Below are 18,157 nucleotides of genomic sequence, written 5' to 3' on the forward strand. Positions count from 1 at the left end.
TTAAGAAGACCAGAAGTTTGACAGCTATGGTTAGAATGTTTATCTCCTCTAAAACTCTTGCTGAAGCTTAATCACCCTGTGGCAGCGCTGAGAGGTGGGGTCTTTTGGGTAAGGAGGTTGGATCATGAGGGTCCTCCCTGCAGGAATGGATTAATGAGTTGTCATGGGAGTGGGGCTGGTGGCTTTATAAGAAGAGAGACCTGGCCGGGCGCGGTGGCTCACGCCTATAATCCCAGCACTTTGGGAGGCCAAGAAGGGTGGATCACGAGGTCAGGAGATCGAGATCATCCTGGTTACATAGTGAAGCCCTGTCTCTACTAAAAATACAAAAAATTAGCTGGGCATGGTGGTGGGCGCCTGTAGTCTCAGCTACTCAGGAGGCTGAGGCAGGAGAATGGTGGGAACCCGGGAGGCGGAGCTTGCAGTGAGCTGAAATCGCGCCACTGCACTCCAGCCTGGGTGACAGAGCGAGACTCCATCTCAAAAAAAAAAAAAAAGAAGAAGAAGAAGAAAAAGAGAGACCTGAGGTGGCGCACAGCATGCTCGACCCCTACAACCTGCGATTAATACTCTGTGCCACTTTGGGAATCTGCACAGAGTCCCCACTGGGCTTGGAACGTCTCAGCCTCCATAACTGTAGGAAATAAATTCCTTTTAAAATAAATTCCACAGTCTCAGGTATTCTATTATAAGCAACAAAAAATGGAGTACTACATCCACTATATCAAATGTTTAGAAGGAGTTGGAGCAAGGAGAATGCTCGCACACCCCTAGGGAAAACATGAGCTGGCTAACCACTCTGAAAAACAATTCGGCATTATTTACTAAAGTTGAAAATATACATGCCCTATGACCCAGCAGCTTTACTCCTAGGTATGTACGTACAAAATAGAATTTCAGGCGTGTGGGCACCAGGTGACATGTAAAGGGATATTTACTGCAGCATTATTCATAATAGCCAAGAACTAAATAACGCAAAGTTCTAGCCCCAGTACAATGAATAAATTGTAGTATATTCCTACAAGGAAATATTAATAGATACAGCAATGAAAATGAACACATATAACATGGCTGGTAAATCTGATAGACATGAGAGAGTGAAAACAGACAAACATTCAGTGTGCAGACAGTTGGGTTAAAAATATTTTTTTTTTTTCCTTTTGAGGCAGAGTCTCGCTCTGTCACCCAGGCTGGAGTGCAGTGGCCAGATCTCAGCTCACTGCAAGCTCTGCCTCCCGAGTTTACGCCATTCTCCTGCCTCAGCCTCCGGAGTAGCTGGGACTACAGGCGCCCACCACCTCGCCCGGCTAGTTTTTTGTATTTTTAGTAGAGACGGGGTTTCACCGTGTTAGCCAGGATGGTCTCGATCTCCTGACCTCGTGATCCGCCCGTCTCAGCCTCCTAAAGTGCTGGGATTACAGGCTTGAGCCACCATGCCCAGCAAAAATATTATTTTAAAGGCCAGGCTCGGTGGCTCACACCTATAATCCTAGCACTTACAGAGGCTGAGGCGGGAGGATCATTTGAGGTCAGGAGTTCAGGACCAGCCTGGTCAACATGGCGAAACCCCATCTCTATTAAAAAATACAAAAATTAGCCAGGTGTGGTGGTACATGCCTGTCATCCTAACTACTTGGGAGGCTGAGGCAGGAGAATCACTTGAACCTGGGAGGCAGAGGTTCAGTGAGCCAAGATCGCACCACTGCACTCCAGCCTGGGTGACAGAGTGAGACTCCGTCTCGAAAATAAATAAATAAATAAATAACCAACAGATTGCGTAAAGTGGCTCATACGTGTAATCCAAGCACTTTGAGAGATCAAGGCAGAAGGATCACTTGAGCCCAGTAGTTCAGGACAAACTTGAGCAACATGGTGAAACTATACCTCTACAAAAAAAAAAAAATTAGCTGGGCATGGTGGCATGTCCCTGTGATCCCAGCTACTTGGAAGGCTGAGGCAGGAGGATAATTTAAGCCTGGGAGGTCGAGGCTGCAATAAGCTATAATCGTACCACTGCACTCCAGCCTGGGCAATAGAGCAAGACCGTGTCTCAAAACAAACAAATAAACAAAAGCCAGACAGACACAAATGAGAGCATTCTATATTGATTCATTTCTATGAAGGTCAAAAGAGGCAAAAACAACCAAAGTGCTTGCAGATGCATATCTGAGTAGTTAAAAATTTACTGAAAAGTGGCCGGACGCGGTGGCTCACGCCTGTAATCCCAACACTTTGGGAGGCCGAGGCAGGTGGATCACGAGGTCAGGAGATCGAGACCATCCTGGCTAACACGGTGAAACCCCATCTCTACTAAAAATACAAAAAAATTAAGTCCCAGCTCCTCGGGAGGCTGAGGGAGGAGAATGTTGTGAACCCAGAAGGTGGAGCTTGCAGTGAGCCGAGATGGCACCACCGCACTTCAGCCTGAGAGACAGCGAGACTCCATCTCAAAAAAAAAAACTTACTGAAAAGCAAGAAGTTAGGTGGAGTTACCTTTGGGGAGGATCGGGGTGCCATCTGCTTTCTAATAATTCATTAAACTATACTACATCTTGTGTTATATTTCACAATGGAAAAATAGAAAAGAGCTCCTGCCCACAATGACGCTTCGCAGGGTTTGGAAATTTCAGATTCAATTCCTCTCCTTGTGGGGGCCAAGGATGGGAAGGGCAGGTGGTTCCAGGAGGAAAAGAGGAGGCCCTGGGGCCTGAAAGTAGCTAAGGACCGTCCCCCAGCATGGGCGGCACCTACTCTGGAAACAGGACTCTACTTCCCTCCTCCATTAGGGAGCAGGGCAGCCCTGAAGTGCCTTCTGGTCCGGGTCCTCCCACTGCAGCTGGAGGGATTCTCCCAGGCACTGAGAGCCCTTCACGACCCAAATGCCCCATGCGGTTGGCCTCTGGACTTGCCTTCCCTGCTCTGTGATCTCCCTCTGTCTAGCCCTCAGCCTCCTCCATCACTCACTCTGTCTTCTCTGCCAGTGTATTCATCTGTCTCTGTCCCTCTCTCTGCCGCCTTCTCTCCTATCAAGGAGCCAAAACCTCAAGCACAGACTCACACCCTCCTCACAGGCCCATGTGCCCAAGGAGCCCAGAGGTGCCAGGCTGAGATGAACCAGGAGTGTCCTTCTGAACCAAGCAACAGCGTAGGGTGACCAGGGAGGGCCAGTTCATCTCAGTCTGAAAGAAGACCCAGATGAGGAAAGGATACACTGGCCTCCCGCGGTCAGCAGCAGCACTTCCCAGGACAGTGAGCAAGCCAGGTGCCCTCTCAGAGTGGGTGGGCACACCCCTGGGAGAGGGGAGCCCTGCCACACAAGAAGAGGAGCAGCTGTGACATATGCGCAAGGAACAGACCAGCAAGGAGGACCCAGGCAGTGCTAGAAGGGAGTTCCTGGAAGCTTGGTAGGAGAGCCCCTCAACCTCTGACAATCTCATCATCTCACATCTCACATCTCACATCTCACATCTCAGGCATGGAAGAATGAGGGCCTTTAGAGAATAAAACATCAAGTACACTCCAACCTGGGCAACAGAGCCAGGCTCCATCTTAAAAAAAGGAAAAAAAAAGGCCTGTGGTCAATGCTCTCCGTACAGGGGAAAACAAAACAAAACAAACTTCTCCTTTTTTTTTTTTTTTTTTTTTTTGAGACGGACTCTCGCTCTGTCACCCAGGCTGGAGTGCAGTGGTTGGATTTCAGCTCACTGCAAGCTCCGCCTCCCGGGTTTACGCCATTCTCCTGCCTCAGCCTCCCAAGTAGCTGGGACTACAGGCACCCGCCACCTCGCCCAGCTAGTTTTTTGTATTTTTTAGTCGAGACGGGGTTTCACCGTGTTAGCCAGGATGGTCTCGATCTCCTGACCTTGTGATCCACCCACCTCGGCCTCCCAAAGTGCTGGGATTACAGGCGTGAGCCACCGCGCCTGGCCAACAAACTTCTCCTTAAAGAAAACATTTGCCTTTGATTGCACCAAAATTCCAGCAGGATTTTGTTGCAGATAACTCTTTAGCTAACTCTAAAATTCATACAGAAAGGTAAAGAAATTAGAATAGCCAAAGAAATTTTGAAAAGGAAGAATAAACAATGAGGAATCACATTCCTCACTTTTTAACAGTTCTTTTGAGATAAAATTCAGATACCATACAGTTCACCTATTTAAAGTGTATAATTCGGCCGGGCGCGGTGGCTCAAGCCTGTAATCCCAGCACTTTGGGAGGCCGAGACGGGCAGATCACGAGGTCAGGAGATCGAGACCATCCTGGCTAACACGGTGAAACCCCGTCTCTACTAAAAATACAAAAAAAAAAACTAGCCGGGCGAGGTGGCGGGCGCCTGTAGTCCCAGCTACTCGGGAGACTGAGGCAGGAGAATGGCGTAAACGCGGGAGGCGGAGCTTGCAGTGAGCTGAGATCCGGCCACTGTACTCCAACCTGGGCGGCAGAGCGAGACTCCGTCTCAAAAAAAAAAAAAAAATACAAAAAACTAGCCGGGCGAGGTGGCGGGCGCCTGTAGTCCCAGCTACTCGGGAGACTGAGGCAGGAGAATGGCGTAAACCTGGGAGGCGGAGCTTGCAGTGAGCTGAGATCCGGCCACTGCACTCCAGCCTGGGCTACAGAGCGAGAATTCGCCTCAAAAAAAAATAAAGTGTATAATTCAGGCTGGGTGCGGTGGCTCACACCTGTGATCCCAGCACTTTGGGAGGCTAAAGCGGGAAGATCACTTGAGGTTGGGAATTCGAGACCAGCCTGACCAACATGGAGAAACCCCATCTCTACTAAAAATACAAAATTAGCCAGGCATGGTGGCTCATGCCTGTAATCCCAGGTACTTGGGAGACTGAGGCAGGAGAATCGCTTGAACCCGGGAGACAGGTTGCAGTGAGCCAAGATCGCGCCACTGCACTCCAGCCTGGGCAACAAAAGCAAAACTCCGTCTCAAAAAGATAAATAAAAATAAATAAAGTGTATGATTCAGTGGGTTTTAGTATATTGACAGTTACGCAACCATTATCATAGCCAATTTTAGAACATTTTCATTACCCAAAAAGCAAATCCATGTGTTAAATACACTAGCAGTCACAACCCCCATGACGCCAGCACTAGAGAACCACAATCTACTTTCGTGTCTGTGGATTTGCCCATTCTGGACACGTCATGTATGTGGAATCATACAACATATGGCCTTTTGTGTCTGGCTTCTCTCCCTGAGTGTGTTTCCAAGGCCCATTCATGCTATACAATTCAACAGTTAATGGACATTATTTTTGACAAATATGAATAATGTTATTACATACAAACTTTTTTTTTTTTTTGAAACAGAGTCTCACTCTGTTGCCCAGGCTAGAGTGCAATGGCGCGATCTCAGCTCACTGCAACCTCTGCCTCCCGGGTTCAAGCGATTCTCCTGCCTCAGCTTCCCAAGTAGCTGGGATTACAGGCTCCTGCCACCACACCCGGCTAATTTTTGTGTTTTTAGTAGAGACAGGGTTTCACCATGTTGGCCAGGCTGGTCTCGAACTCCTGACCTCAGGTGATCCGCCCACCTCGGCCTCTCAAAGTGCTAGGATTACATGTGTGAGCCACGTGATTCCACTGCTTCAGCCTCCCAAGTAGCTGGGGTCACAGGTGAGTGCATGCATCACCACACCGGGCTAATTTTTTTTTTTTGTATTTTAGTAGAGACGGGGTTTCACTATGGGGGCCAGGTTGAGCACAAACTCCCGATCTCAGGTGATCTGCCCGCCTTGTCCTCCCAAAGTGCTGGGATTACAGGCCTGAGCCACCGCCCCTGGCCACAAACTTTTTTTAAGGTAGTAAATTTTTTAATCCACTTAACAAAAATAAACTTTTTTTTTTTTTTTTGAGATGAAGTGTTGTCCTGTCAGCCAGGCTGGAGGGCAGTGGTGCAATCTTGGCTTACTGCAAACTTCGCCTCCCGGGTTCAAGTGATTCTCCTGCCTCAGCCTCCCAAGTACCTGGGATTACAGGCATGTGCCACCACACCCGATAATTTTTGTATTTTTAGTAGGTAATTTTTGTATTTTCAGTAGAGATGGGGTTTCTCCATGTTGGCCAGGCTGGCATCAAACTCCCGACCTCAGGTTATCTGCCTGCCTTGGCCTCTCAAAAGGCTGGGATTATACACACAAACTTTTGTACGGACATATGCTTTTGTTTTTTGTTTGTTTGTTTGTCTGTTTGTTTTTTGAGATGTAATCTGGCTCTGTCACCAGACTGGAGCGCAGTGGCTCCATCTCAGCTCACTGCAACCTCCGCCTCCCAGGTTCAAGCGATTCTCCTGCCTTAGCAGCCTCCCGAGTAGCTGGGATTACAGGTGCACATTGCTAGGCCTGGCTAATTTTTGTATTTTTAGTAGAGATGGGGTTTCACCATATTGGCCAGACTGGTCTAGAACTTCTGATCTCAAGCAATCCACCTGCCTCGGCCTCCCACAGTGTTGGGATTACAGGTGTGAGCCACTGCACCTGGCCTGCTTATGTTTCTTTCTTACTTTTTTGAGACGGAGTCTTGCTCTGTCTCCCAGGCTACAGTGCAGTGGCGCGATCTAGGCTCACTGCAAGCTCACTGTAAACCCGGGAGGCGGAGCTTGCAGTGAGCTGAGATCAGGCCCCTGCACTCCAGCCAGGGCGATAGAGCAAGACTCCGTCTCAAAAAAAAAAAAAAAAAATTCATTTAAAATTTTTTGATAAATTGGACTTTATTAAAACTTTTACTCTAAAAAGGCAGTGTTGGCCGGACACGGTGGCTCACGCCTGTAATCCCAGCACTTTGGGAGGCCGAGGCGGGCGGATCACAAGGTCAGGAGATCGAGACCACGGTGAAACCCCGTCTCTACTAAAAATACAAAAAATTAGCCAGGCGCGGTGGCGGGCGCCTGTAGTCCCAGCTACTCAGGAGGCTGAGGCAGGAGAATGGCGTAAACCCAGGAGGCGGAGCTTGCAGTGAGCCGAGATCCCGCCACTGCACTCCAGCCTGGGCGACAGAGCGAGACTCCATCTCAAAAAACAAAACAAAAAAAAAAATAAAATAAAATAAATAAAAAGGCAGTGTTAAGAGAATGAACTAACAAGCTACAAACTAGGAGAAAACATTTGCAAATTGCATATCTGACAAGGGACTGCATCCAGAAGACACACAGAATTCTAAAAATTCATCCGTGTGAGAAAAAAGCATTCAATTTAAAAATGGGCAAAATACTTGAAAAGATATTGGCCGGGCGTGGTGGCTCATGCCTGTAATCCCAGCACTTTGGGAGGCCAAGGCGGGTAGATCACAAGGTAAGGAGTTCAAGACCAGCCTGGCCAAGATGGTGAAACCCCTTCTCTACTAAAAAAAAAAAAAAAAAAATTGGCCAGGCACAGTGGCTCACACCTGTAATCCTAGCACTTTGGGAGGCTGAGGTAGATGAATCAGGAGGTCAGGAGATCAAGACCATCCTGGCCAACATGGTGAAACCCTGTCTCTACAAAAATACAAAAATTAGCCAAGCATGATGCTGGGTGCCTATAATCACAGCTACTTGGGAGGCTGAGGCAGAAGAATCACTTGAACCAGCGAGTCAGAAGTTGCAGTGAGCTGAGATCGCACTGTGATCCACCCTGTGCGACAAATTGAGATTCCATCTCAAAAAAAGATAAAAAAATTAAAAGGTATATTTGCCTCATTATGTTACAATAACTAATATGGAAAGCAATATTGCAATCCCTATTAGCACATGAGATCAGATGAATTCTCCTTTGTCCCTGGACCTGCTGCCTCCTCCTGCTTGTCAGGGGACAGACCCAGTACATCTCCCCTCAGCGCTGGGTGGATGGAACCCTTGCTTTCTCGGAGGAAACCCAGGAATCCCAGAGACAAAGGGGAAGGGGACTGGCATGTGGCTGCGCAGGGCTGACTGAGGTCGGTGTCAGCAGACCGTGGGGCAGGTTCCCAGGAGGCTGCTTACTGGGCCCTGCTCCTGTGGTTTCCCCCAAGTCGTGATTCTGAAATGAATAAGGACGGTGCAGAACTGGACTGCAAATGCAGAAGTGACTTCCTGGGAGGGTGGGGCCCCTATCTCTCCTAGACTCTGTGGTCAGACTCTGGCCAACACCCCCACTAAGCCCACAGGAGAGGAACAGGAGTGATAGCCCCCAAACCCCAGTTGCACCAGGCCCTGAGGGCCCCTTTGTCACTGGATCTGATAAGAAACCCCACCCCGGCAGCCCCCTCCCCTCACCTGACCAATGGCCACAGGCTGGCTGGGCCCAGCTCCCTGTATATAAGGAGACCCTGGGGGCTGAGCACTACCAAGGCCAGTCCTGAGCAGGCCCAACTCCAGTGCAGCCGCCCACCCTGCCGCCATGTCTCTGACCAAGACTGAGAGGACCCTCATTGTGTCCATGTGGGCCAAGATCTCCACTCAGGCCGACACCATCGGCACCGAGACTCTGGAGAGGTGAGTGTCAGGCAGGACTGCCAGAGGGACTGGGTGGGAGGCCAGGTATGTGAGTGGGGATGGTGGGGAGGGGGTGGTGGGGAGGGGACAGTGGGGAGGGGGTGGTGGGGAGGGGATGGTGGAAAGGGCATGGTGGGGAGGGGACAGTGAGGAGGGGACAGTGGGGAGGGGACAGTGGGGACAGATGGCCTTCCCTCTCAGTGAGGAGGGCAGGGTAAGGAGGGTACGATTAGGAGTTGCACAGGTATGTGGGCTCACTGAGACCTGAGCAGGCACAGGCCCAGGTTCTGACAAGCAGAGGGTGAAAAATTTTGCTCTAGACCTGAAGGGCCTTACAGGGCAGCCAGGGCACTACAGCCTCTAAAGTCTCAGCATCTGATCCCAGCATCTGGGATCAGGACACCGTCCCAGTATCAAAGTCCCAGCATCTGATCCCCTGGGAGGGGCCAGGGAGCTTTTCCTTCCCTGGAACGCTGCTGGGAGGTCATGAGCCTGCAGAAGGGGTGGCGGGCAACCCAGTCTGGGGCTGGGAGGGAGGTTCTGTGGCCACAGGAGACGGTGGAGGGGCTGGGGGCACCAGGCGTGCTGCAGGTGGAGGGCGGGGGACTTGGGGATCAGGCGAACAGAACCCGTTGGAAGCAGGGCGATGAGCCGGGAGCTGCAGCGACCTGGGGGGCCTCTAGCACAGGGCAGCCTGGGAGGCAGCCGGGCACCGCGAGGAGGGGCTGGGGCCTGCTGCGGGGTCGCAGATGTGTCCTGGTGCCCGGAGAGGGCCGCAGGGCGCGGGGGCCGTGGGCGGGAGGCCGCGCTGCTGGGAGCTCACGGCCCCCGCCCCCCGTCCCAGGCTCTTCCTCAGCTACCCGCAGACCAAGACCTACTTCCCGCACTTCGACCTGCACCCGGGGTCCGCGCAGCTGCACGCGCACGGCTCCAAGGTGGTGGCCGCCGTGGGCGACGCAGCGAAGAACATCGACAACATCGGCGCCGCCCTGTCCAAGCTGAGCGAGCTGCACGCCTACGTCCTGCGCGTGGACCCGGTCAACTTCAAGGTGAGCAGGGCGCGGTGCGGGCGGGGCGGGGCGGGATCGCTGGGCGGGGCGGGGAGGTGTCGCGAGGAGGGGCGGGGCCCGGGCTAGGCCCCGCCCCCGCACTGAGCCGGCCCCGCCCCCAGCTCCTGTCCCACTGCCTGCTGGTCACCCTGGCCGCGCGCTTCCCCGCCGACTTCACGGCCGAGGCCCACGCCGCCTGGGACAAGTTCCTATCGGTCGTATCCTCTGTCCTGACCGAGAAGTACCGCTGAGCGCCGCCCCCGGGACCCCCAGGACAGGCTGCGGCCCGTCCCCTCCAGGTTCCCCAGCCCCACTTACCGCGTAATGCGCCAATAAACCAACGAACGAAGCAGCGTCCACCTGGTGTCTGTGGTCCCTGGGCGGCGGGCGCGTGGGGAGGCGGAGCGGGAGGAGGACGCCCCGGCTGTCTCCCGGCCACGGCTGGGCCGCAGAGATCCTTGCACCGACTCCAGGGTCTATAAGAAGCAGAGGGATGTGCAGCTCCCGGGGCGGGAGCGGGGGGCACTCGGCACCCCGGCGTGGTGGAAAAGGGGTGCAGTTAGGCCTTTGCGGTAGGGGGAGCAGTGCTGCCGCCCACCCGCCCCGGCTCTCCCTGGGACCTCCGTGGTCTTCCTTATTTCTCCCGAATGTGTACTATTTCCTGATTTCAGAACGATCAGGACGAAGAGGGGAGTGATGGGCGTCTGCGTTCACTCATTCCTTCTTCCATTCCTCAATGAAACATTTACTGGGCGTAAGACAGCCTAGCCATGTTTCTAGGCTATGGACACCGCAGCTGAAATAAAGAAAGCCCCCTGCCCGGTGGGGCTGACAATCTAGTGGGGGATACAGACGTGATATAGACAGATCACAGTTCACAGAAATGAGAAAGGAAAAGAGGCTGAGCCTCACTCGTAAGAAAAATGCAAGTTAAACTACACAAAAATAAAACCTCATTGAGATCCATGTCTCACCTCCCTGATAGGCAAAAATCCAAGAGTTTGATCAGACTGCAGGGGCCCCTCCTCCACTGGGCACCCCTCATCCAGGGCAGAGGGAGCCCAGCCCGGGGCGCAAGTCCACCGGGGCATCTGATTTGCCAAAGACCTGAAAACCCAAGTGTCCATCATCAGGGACTAACTGGAAAAATCAAGGATATCCACACAATGGAGAACTCGACTGAAAAAAAAAAAAATGAGGATAATTTATAATAATGAAAATAAAGAGGTTAGAATGGTGTGTATACAATGGTAGAACAGAGGGCAAACAAGAATATGTGTGTGCACATGTATGTGAGCATATGCATAACTATGTGTGAGGCTGTGTGTGGACATGTGTGTTTATGCACAGACATGTATGTGCCCACATGTGCTTACTTCTGCAAAAACAAACCATGGGAGGATAAACTGGAAATGAATACAAATAATAAGTTAGGTAGGGATGGAGGGGAAGGTGGAAGGACAGGGAAGGACAGGGGTAGGAGGGGAAGCTCCTCCAAGTCTGACTGTCTTCATAGTTTTCACCTTTGAATTGTGTAAATATTTTTCATTACCAAAAATAAATTCAGTCTGGGCATGGTGGCTCATACCTGTAGTCCTAGCACTTTGGGAGTCCAAGGAGAGAGGATTGCTTGAGGCCAGGAGTTGAAGGCCACCCTGGCCAACATAGGGAGACGCTGTCTTTTAAAAAATTTACAAAATTAATAAGATTAAAATAAAAACAGTGGCTTTGCCAGTGGCGCAAGCCTGTAATCCTACCACTTTGGGAGGCCAAGGCTGGAGGATCACTTGATGCCAAGAGTCGGAGGCTAGCCTACGTAACACAGCAGGACCTTGTCTCAAAAAGATTAAAAAATTAACTGGGCATGGTGGCAGCAGATGATTCGGGTTAGGTAAGCCTCCAAATTGGGGGTTAGCCTGGGAGGGTTCTTGACTTTGCCCAGGAAGGAATTCAAGGGCAAGCTGGTGGTGTTTAACAGCAACTCTAGTTGATATTGAAGCCACAGCAGACAGCAGCAGCAGAGCATTGCTCCTTACAGAGCTGGGGTACCCCATAGGCAGTGTGTCCAGGAGAGCAGCTCAGAGGCACTGCTGCACTCATCTTTATTTATTTATTTATTTATTTATTTATTTTTTGGAGACGGAGTCTCGCTCTGTCGCCCAGGCTGGAGTGCAGTGGCCGGATCTCAGCTCACTGCAAGCTCCGCCTCCCGGGTCTACGCCATTCTCCTGCCTCAGCCTCCCAAGTAGCTGGGACTACAGGGGCCCACCACCTCACCCGGGTAGTTTTTTGTATTTTTTAGTAGAGACGGGGTTTCACTGTGTTAGCCAGGATGATCTTGATCTCCTGACCTCGTGATCCGCCCGTCTCGGCCTCCCAAAGTGCTGGGATTACAGGCTTGAGCCACCGCGCCCGGCCCTGCACTCATCTTTATATCCACTTTTAATTACATGCAAATTAAGGGAAAGTTTATGCACAAATTTCTAGGATGAATGTGGTAACTTCTGGGTGGTCCAGTCACTGCCATGGAAAGGGATGGTAATCTCTGGGTGTTGCCAGGGCGATGGTAAACTCCCATGGCACACTGGTGAGCGTGTCTTATGGAAAGCTGCTTCTGCCCTACTTGTTTTAGCTAGTCCTCAAATTGGTCCAGTGTACGAGCCCGACCTCTAGAGTACATGCAGAGTCCCACCTCCTACCTCACACCTGCAGTGCTAGCTACTCAGGAGGCTGAGGCTGGAGGATTGCTGGAACCCAGATGTTGGAGGCTACAGTGAACTATGATTGTGCCACTGCACTCTAGCCTGAGCGACACAGCAGTACTCTGTCTCTAAAAAAGCAAAACACAACAAAAAGAGTGGCTGGGTGCAGTGGCTCACACTTGGAATCTTAGCACTTTGGGAGGCCAAGGTGGGATGGCCAGTTGAGCCTGGGAGTTCAAGACCAGTCTAGGCAACATAGCAAGATTTTATCTGTACTAAAAATATATATATTTTTTTAATTAGCTGGACGTGGTGGTGCACCTGCAGTCCCAGCTACTTGGGAGGCTGGGTTGTGGGTGGCGGGAAGTATCACTTGAGCCCAGAAGTTCCAGGCTGTAGTAAGCTATGATTGCACCACCACACTGCAGCCTGGGCAACAGAGAGACCTTATCTATATTACCAAAAAAAAAAAAAAAAAAGAGGGCCAGGCACGGTGGCTCACGCCTGTAATCCCTGCACTTTGGGAGGCCGAGGCACGCAGATCATGAGGTCAGGAGATTGAGACCACGGTGAAACCCCGTCTCTACTAAAAATACCAAAAAAATTAGCCGGGCGCAGTGGCGGGTGCCTGTAGTCCTAGCTCCTCAGGAGGCTGAGGCAGGAGAATGGCATGAGCCCGGCAGGCGGAGCTTTCAGTGAGCCGAGATTGTGCCACTGCACTCCAGCCTGGGTGACAGAGTGAGACTCCATCTCAAAAAAAAAAAAAAAAAAAGAGAGAGAGAGAAAATAAAACCCCTCAAATTGAAAACTAACTGAAATAAATGAACCAATGTAAGAATGTCGTGATATAGGCCGGGCGCGGTGGCTCAAGCCTGTAATCCCAGCACTTTGGGAGGCCGAGACGGGCGGATCACTAGGTCAGGAGATCGAGACCATCCTGGCGAACACGGTGAAACCCCGTCTCTACTAAAAAATACAAAAAACTAGCCGGGCGAGGTGGCGGGCGCCTGTAGTCCCAGCTACTCAGGAGGCTGAGACAGGAGAATGGCCCGAACCCGGGAGGCGGAGCTTGCAGTGAGCTGAGATCCGGCCACTGCACTCCAGCCTGGGCGACAGAGCGAGACTCCGTCTCAAAAAAAAAAAAAAAAAAAAAAAAAAAGAATGTCGTGATATAATAATCAGAAAAAAGAATTGTTCCAGGTGACTTCTGAACACAATACCTTGGCTATGACCAAAAGAACTGCAAAGACACTCTAATACTCTGTAGTTTATTGTTCCTAATACCATATGTATCATAATTTCATAATCTTTTATTTTGAAACATATTCAAATTATCAAAAAATAAAAACATCCTGCAAGAATAAGACAAAGATGGAGAAACAAGGATGACTGCTGGTGGGCATGGGGCTTTTTGGGGTGTGATGAAAACATTCTAAAATTGATTATGGTGATGGTTGCACAATTATGTGAACATATTAAAAATTATGGAAATGGGGCCAGGCACAGTGGCTCACGCCTGTAATCCCAGCACTTTGGGAGGCCGAAGCGGGCGGATCATGACGTCAGGAAATCGAGACCTTCCTGGCTAACATGGTGAAACCCTGCCTCTACTAAAAAATAAAAATAAAAAAATTAGCCGCGTGTTGTGGCGGGTGCCTGTAGTCCCAGCTACTTGGGAGGCTGAGGTAGGAGAATGGCGTAAACCCGGGAGGCAGAGTTTGCAGTGAACCAAGATGGCGCCACTGCACTCCAGCCTGGGCCACAGAGCAAGACTCTGTCTCAAAAGAAAAAAAAAAAAAAAGCAATTAGAATGAGACTTTTGTTTTTATTTTCTGTTCTCTGTGACTTAGTAAACTTCTTAGAGAAAGAACCAAAAAAAGATTATTGAAATGGGCCGGGGGTGGTGGCTCATGCCTGTAATCCCAGCTACTTGGGAGGCTGAGGCAGGAGAATTGCTTGAGCCTAGGAGACAGAGGTTGCAGTGAGCCGAGAGAGTGCCACTGAACTCCAGCTTGGCCGACAGAGTGAGATTCTGTCTCAAAAAAAAAAAAATTATTGAAATGTACACATTCAGTAAGTGAATTTTATTTCAATAACACTGTTAAATAAAATTACAAGAATATAGAAACTCTCGAATACTACTCATCCAGAATCTCCAGCTGTTAATATTCTACCACATTGGCCTGGTCTCTCTCTTGCCCCCAGTTGCTTTTTCTCTCGGAGCCCTTGGAGAGGGGGATGCCAATATCAGTACTCTAAATATCCTCCACATACTGTGTATTTCCTAAAATCAACAAGGACACTAGCCTGCACAGACAGAGAACCACCACCAAAATCAGGTTAATACTGATCCAAATCCATTTATCAACATATGCACCAACAAGTTCAAGACCCTTTTAAAAGCAATGATACCAGCCATTTACTCCATCCCCAAAGGACTGAGGGGCCTGCGAATTTAACCATGTCAATGCAGTCTTTTTGACGTTATTAACTGAAGAAAATAGATGTTCTTTAAAATATTTATTTATTTATTTATTTTTATTTTTTGAGACGGAATCTCGCTCTGTCACCCAGGCTGGAGTGTGGTGGCATAATCTTGGTTCACTGCAACCTCCGCCTCCTGGGTTCAAGAGGTTCTCCTGCCTCAGCCTCCTGAGTAGCTGGGATTACAGGTGCGCCACGACGCCCTGCTAATTTTTGTATTTTTAGTAGAGACGGGGTTTCGCCATGTTGGCCAGGCTGGTCTCCAACTCCTGACAAGGTAGCATGCACCTGTAGTCCCAGCTACTTGGGATGCTGAGGCAGAAGAATCGCTTGAACCCAGGAGGTGGTGGTTGAAGTGAGTCAAGATCGTGTCACTGCACTCCAGCCTGGGAGACAGAGCACAACTCTGTCAAAAAAAAAAAAAAAAAAAAAATTCCTCAAGCTCCCCTTGAGCTTACATTCTAGTGAACTATAAACAGGAACATTTTTTTTTTTCCTGTGGAAAAAGAAAAGTAGAGCAAGTAGGGGCCTAGACAGAGGAGGGGAGGATTGTGATTTTAAATGGGTTGGCCACTGCAGGTCTATTAACTTGGTGACATTTGAGGGAGTAGCAGTATTAGGGAAGGGGTTTCAGGGGAGTGGCCAGCAGCTAGGGATAGAGCGGGGGAGGACAGGAGGCCTTGTCTGTCTTTTCCTCCATCTGTAAGTTTCAGGGGTGAGTCGGGGAGTGTCGAGGGTGCTGTGCTCTCCGGCCTGAGCCTCAGGAAGGAAGGGCAGTAGTCAGGGAGGCCAGGGAAGGGAGGGGAGTAGGTTTTGTGGGGAATTTCAGGGCTCTATTTTAGAGATGATTTGCTGGAGACACACAGATGAGGACATCAAATACTGCCCTGGATCTAGGGGCCTGAGTCCAGAAGAGAGGTCTGTATGGACACATCCATCAGTGGGAGCACCAGGACACAGACAGAGGCTAATGTAAGACAGGATGGGTGCTGAGCTTCCACACCCACATTATTAGAAAATAACAGCACAGGCATGAGGTGGAGGCAGGACACAAGACTATCCAGAAGGAGAAAGAAAGGTGAAAAGCTGTTGGTGCAAGGAATCTCCTGGTGGTGCCAATGGCTTGGGCATAGGCTGTGGCCCAGGACGGCTTGTGGGGCACAGGCTACGAGAGGTGCCGGGACAACTTGCAGCTACAGGGAGAAGAGACTTAGTGCTGTGGGCCTGGCTTGGGGCTGGGGGAACAGCCTTTATCTCCTGCCCCCAGGATCTCCCGGCCCCTCTTGCCCAGGCCCCTGCAGCCCACTGCCCTGACTTCTGAGGGCCGAAGGCGCCCCTGCTTGGGAAGAGGGGACTCAGGGGGGTCCACCTGACCCAGTTCTAACCCAGGCTGATTAACTGTTGCTAACATCCTAGCACACGCATCCCTCTGCCCCACGCACCCAACCCCAAGGCCTGGTACACTGCAGGCCCCAAGGTCCTGTGAGTCCCTTCGATGCCCTCCTCACTGGCACCCCCGCCCGCCCAACTCTGCCTGGAGACTCCTTCCAGGGAAGAGTTTTCTTTTTCTTTTTTTTTTTTTTTTTTTTGAGACGGAGTCTGGCTCTGTCGCCCAGGCTGGAGTGCAGTGGCCGGATCTCAGCTCACTGCAAGCTCCGCCTCCCGGGTTTAGGCCATTCTCCTGCCTCAGCCTCCTGAGTAGCTGGGACTACAGGCGCCGCCACCTCGCCCGGCTAGTTTTTTGTATTTTTTAGTAGAGACGGGGTTTCACCGTGTTAGCCAGGATGGTCTCGATCTCCTGACCTCGTGATCCGCCCGTCTCGGCCTCCCAAAGTGCTGGGATTACAAGCTTGAGCCACCGCGCCCGGCCAGGGAAGAGTTTTCAAAACAAAGGGTGTTAGTCTCCTATGGGATCCCCTCACCTCTGCAGCATGGGGTCTGAAAGCTGCCCCCATGGTGTGTAGTGCTAAACTTCCAACTTACTCCAGGCCAGCCGTGACAGCCCCCAGGGCAGGAAGGGCACCCACAGTGAGCCTCAAACAGCTAATTTTGCAACTATAAGCCCATATAATTGTCTTGAAAAGTAATTCGTTTCAAAAAGCTTAAAAAACGAATACTCTTGAGTCTCCTTCGAGTAATTCCCCTTCTAGAGGTCTATCATGAGGAAAAGATCCAAAGCACTGATATTCTTCATGGAGTTGTTTATAATAGAAAAAAAACTAGAGCTTGTTCACAAAGGGGAGCCCTGCCGGCTGAAGATGTAACCCACTGATTCGCATGGGAGCTGCATCGCACCCGTCAGCGGGGATGGGGGCACGCTTGCTGACGCAGCAAGTGAAAAGAATCAGTGCGTGAAGATGTATGTTCTCTCTTTCTATTCCTTTTTTTTTTTTCTTTTTTTTTTAAGCAGAACCTCACTCTGTCACCCAGCCTGGAGTGCAGTGGTGCAACCTCATCGCAACCAGGAGCCACCATGTGCAGCCCCATGGCAAGCCACCACGCCCAGCCTTTTTTCCCCTGTTTTAAAAAATCCTCTATTTAAAAAAGATGTGCTTGGGTCGGGCGTGGTTGTTCACGCTTATAATCCCAGCACTTTCGGAGGCCGAGACAGGCAGATCACCTGAGGTCAAGAATTCGAGACCAGCCTGGCCAACATGGTGAAACTCTATCTCTACTAAAAATACAAAAATTAGCCAGGCATGGTGGTGCATGCCTGTAATCCCAGATACTTGGGAACAGAAGCAGGAGAATCACTTGAACCCAGGAGGCAGAGGTTGCAGTGAGTCAAAATTACGCCATTGCACTCAAGTCTGGAAGACAGAGCAAGACTCCATGTCAAAAACAAATAAAAAAAATTTTTATATCTACCTATAATTTATATAAATTTAAAATACATGCATAAAATCACACCCTTTGCAAGCACACGTACTAAATAAAAGGAATATATTCAGCACATCGAAATGGCCGTCTAATGGAGGAGGGAGTAGTTAATAAACAGAGAGGATAAAAAGAAATAAATCAATAGAGCTGGAGGAGGGTCTCCTCCAGGCTGCAATGAGAACGTAGTGAGCAGAACTGTAGGCGCATATGACCTTCTGTGAAGAGTCCGGTCTCCCAAGCCACTTTCCTGCCTAGGTGCCCGGCTCAGAGTGTCCCCCACAAGGCTACTAGGGGAGAACCCCAGATCAAGCCTCATTCAGGTGAGGGAGCTGCACAGCAGAGGTTGGAGAGGTCTGTCCCTTCCCACTCTGTGACACTGGGTCCCACTTTCTCTCTAGGGAGTCTCGGTTTCCCCATTTGCAAACTGGAACTCATAAGGTGGGCCAGAGAAGTTTCAGTGAAGTGAGGAATGGCTTGTGCCTCTGCCAGGGCCCATGTGCTCCGGGTCACCCTGCAATCACAGGGACAGGGAGGTCAAGGACAGTCACTCCTGAGGCCAGTCTGGGCTGAACTGACCACGTGGA

At 50.6% G+C, this 18,157-nt stretch overlaps 1 protein-coding gene across 1 annotated transcript; it reads left to right on the forward strand.

Annotated features, from left to right (window-relative positions):
- Nucleotides 1-8,097: 8,097 nt before the first annotated feature.
- On the forward strand, nucleotides 8,098-9,856 carry LOC105485928 (hemoglobin subunit zeta). Its single transcript, XM_011748565.3, has 3 exons — nucleotides 8,098-8,458; nucleotides 9,303-9,507; nucleotides 9,630-9,856. Exons 1-3 carry the CDS (start codon nucleotides 8,364-8,366, stop codon nucleotides 9,756-9,758), a joined length of 429 nt encoding a protein of 142 aa, XP_011746867.1. The 5' UTR covers nucleotides 8,098-8,363; the 3' UTR covers nucleotides 9,759-9,856.
- The last annotated feature ends 8,301 nt before the right edge of the window (nucleotides 9,857-18,157 follow it).

Source organism: Macaca nemestrina, chromosome 18, assembly GCF_043159975.1.
Source record: "Macaca nemestrina isolate mMacNem1 chromosome 18, mMacNem.hap1, whole genome shotgun sequence".
In the NCBI taxonomy this organism is placed as follows: Eukaryota; Metazoa; Chordata; class Mammalia; order Primates; family Cercopithecidae; genus Macaca; species Macaca nemestrina.

Coding starts and splice junctions, on each gene's coding strand:
- LOC105485928 (XM_011748565.3), top strand. CDS start 8,364: ATGTCTCTGACCAAGACTGAGAGGACCCTCATTGTGTCCATGTGGGCC. Junction 8,459..9,302: donor GGCACCGAGACTCTGGAGAG/GTGAGTGTCAGG, acceptor CCCCCGTCCCAG/GCTCTTCCTCAGCTACCCGC. Junction 9,508..9,629: donor TGGACCCGGTCAACTTCAAG/GTGAGCAGGGCG, acceptor CCCCGCCCCCAG/CTCCTGTCCCACTGCCTGCT.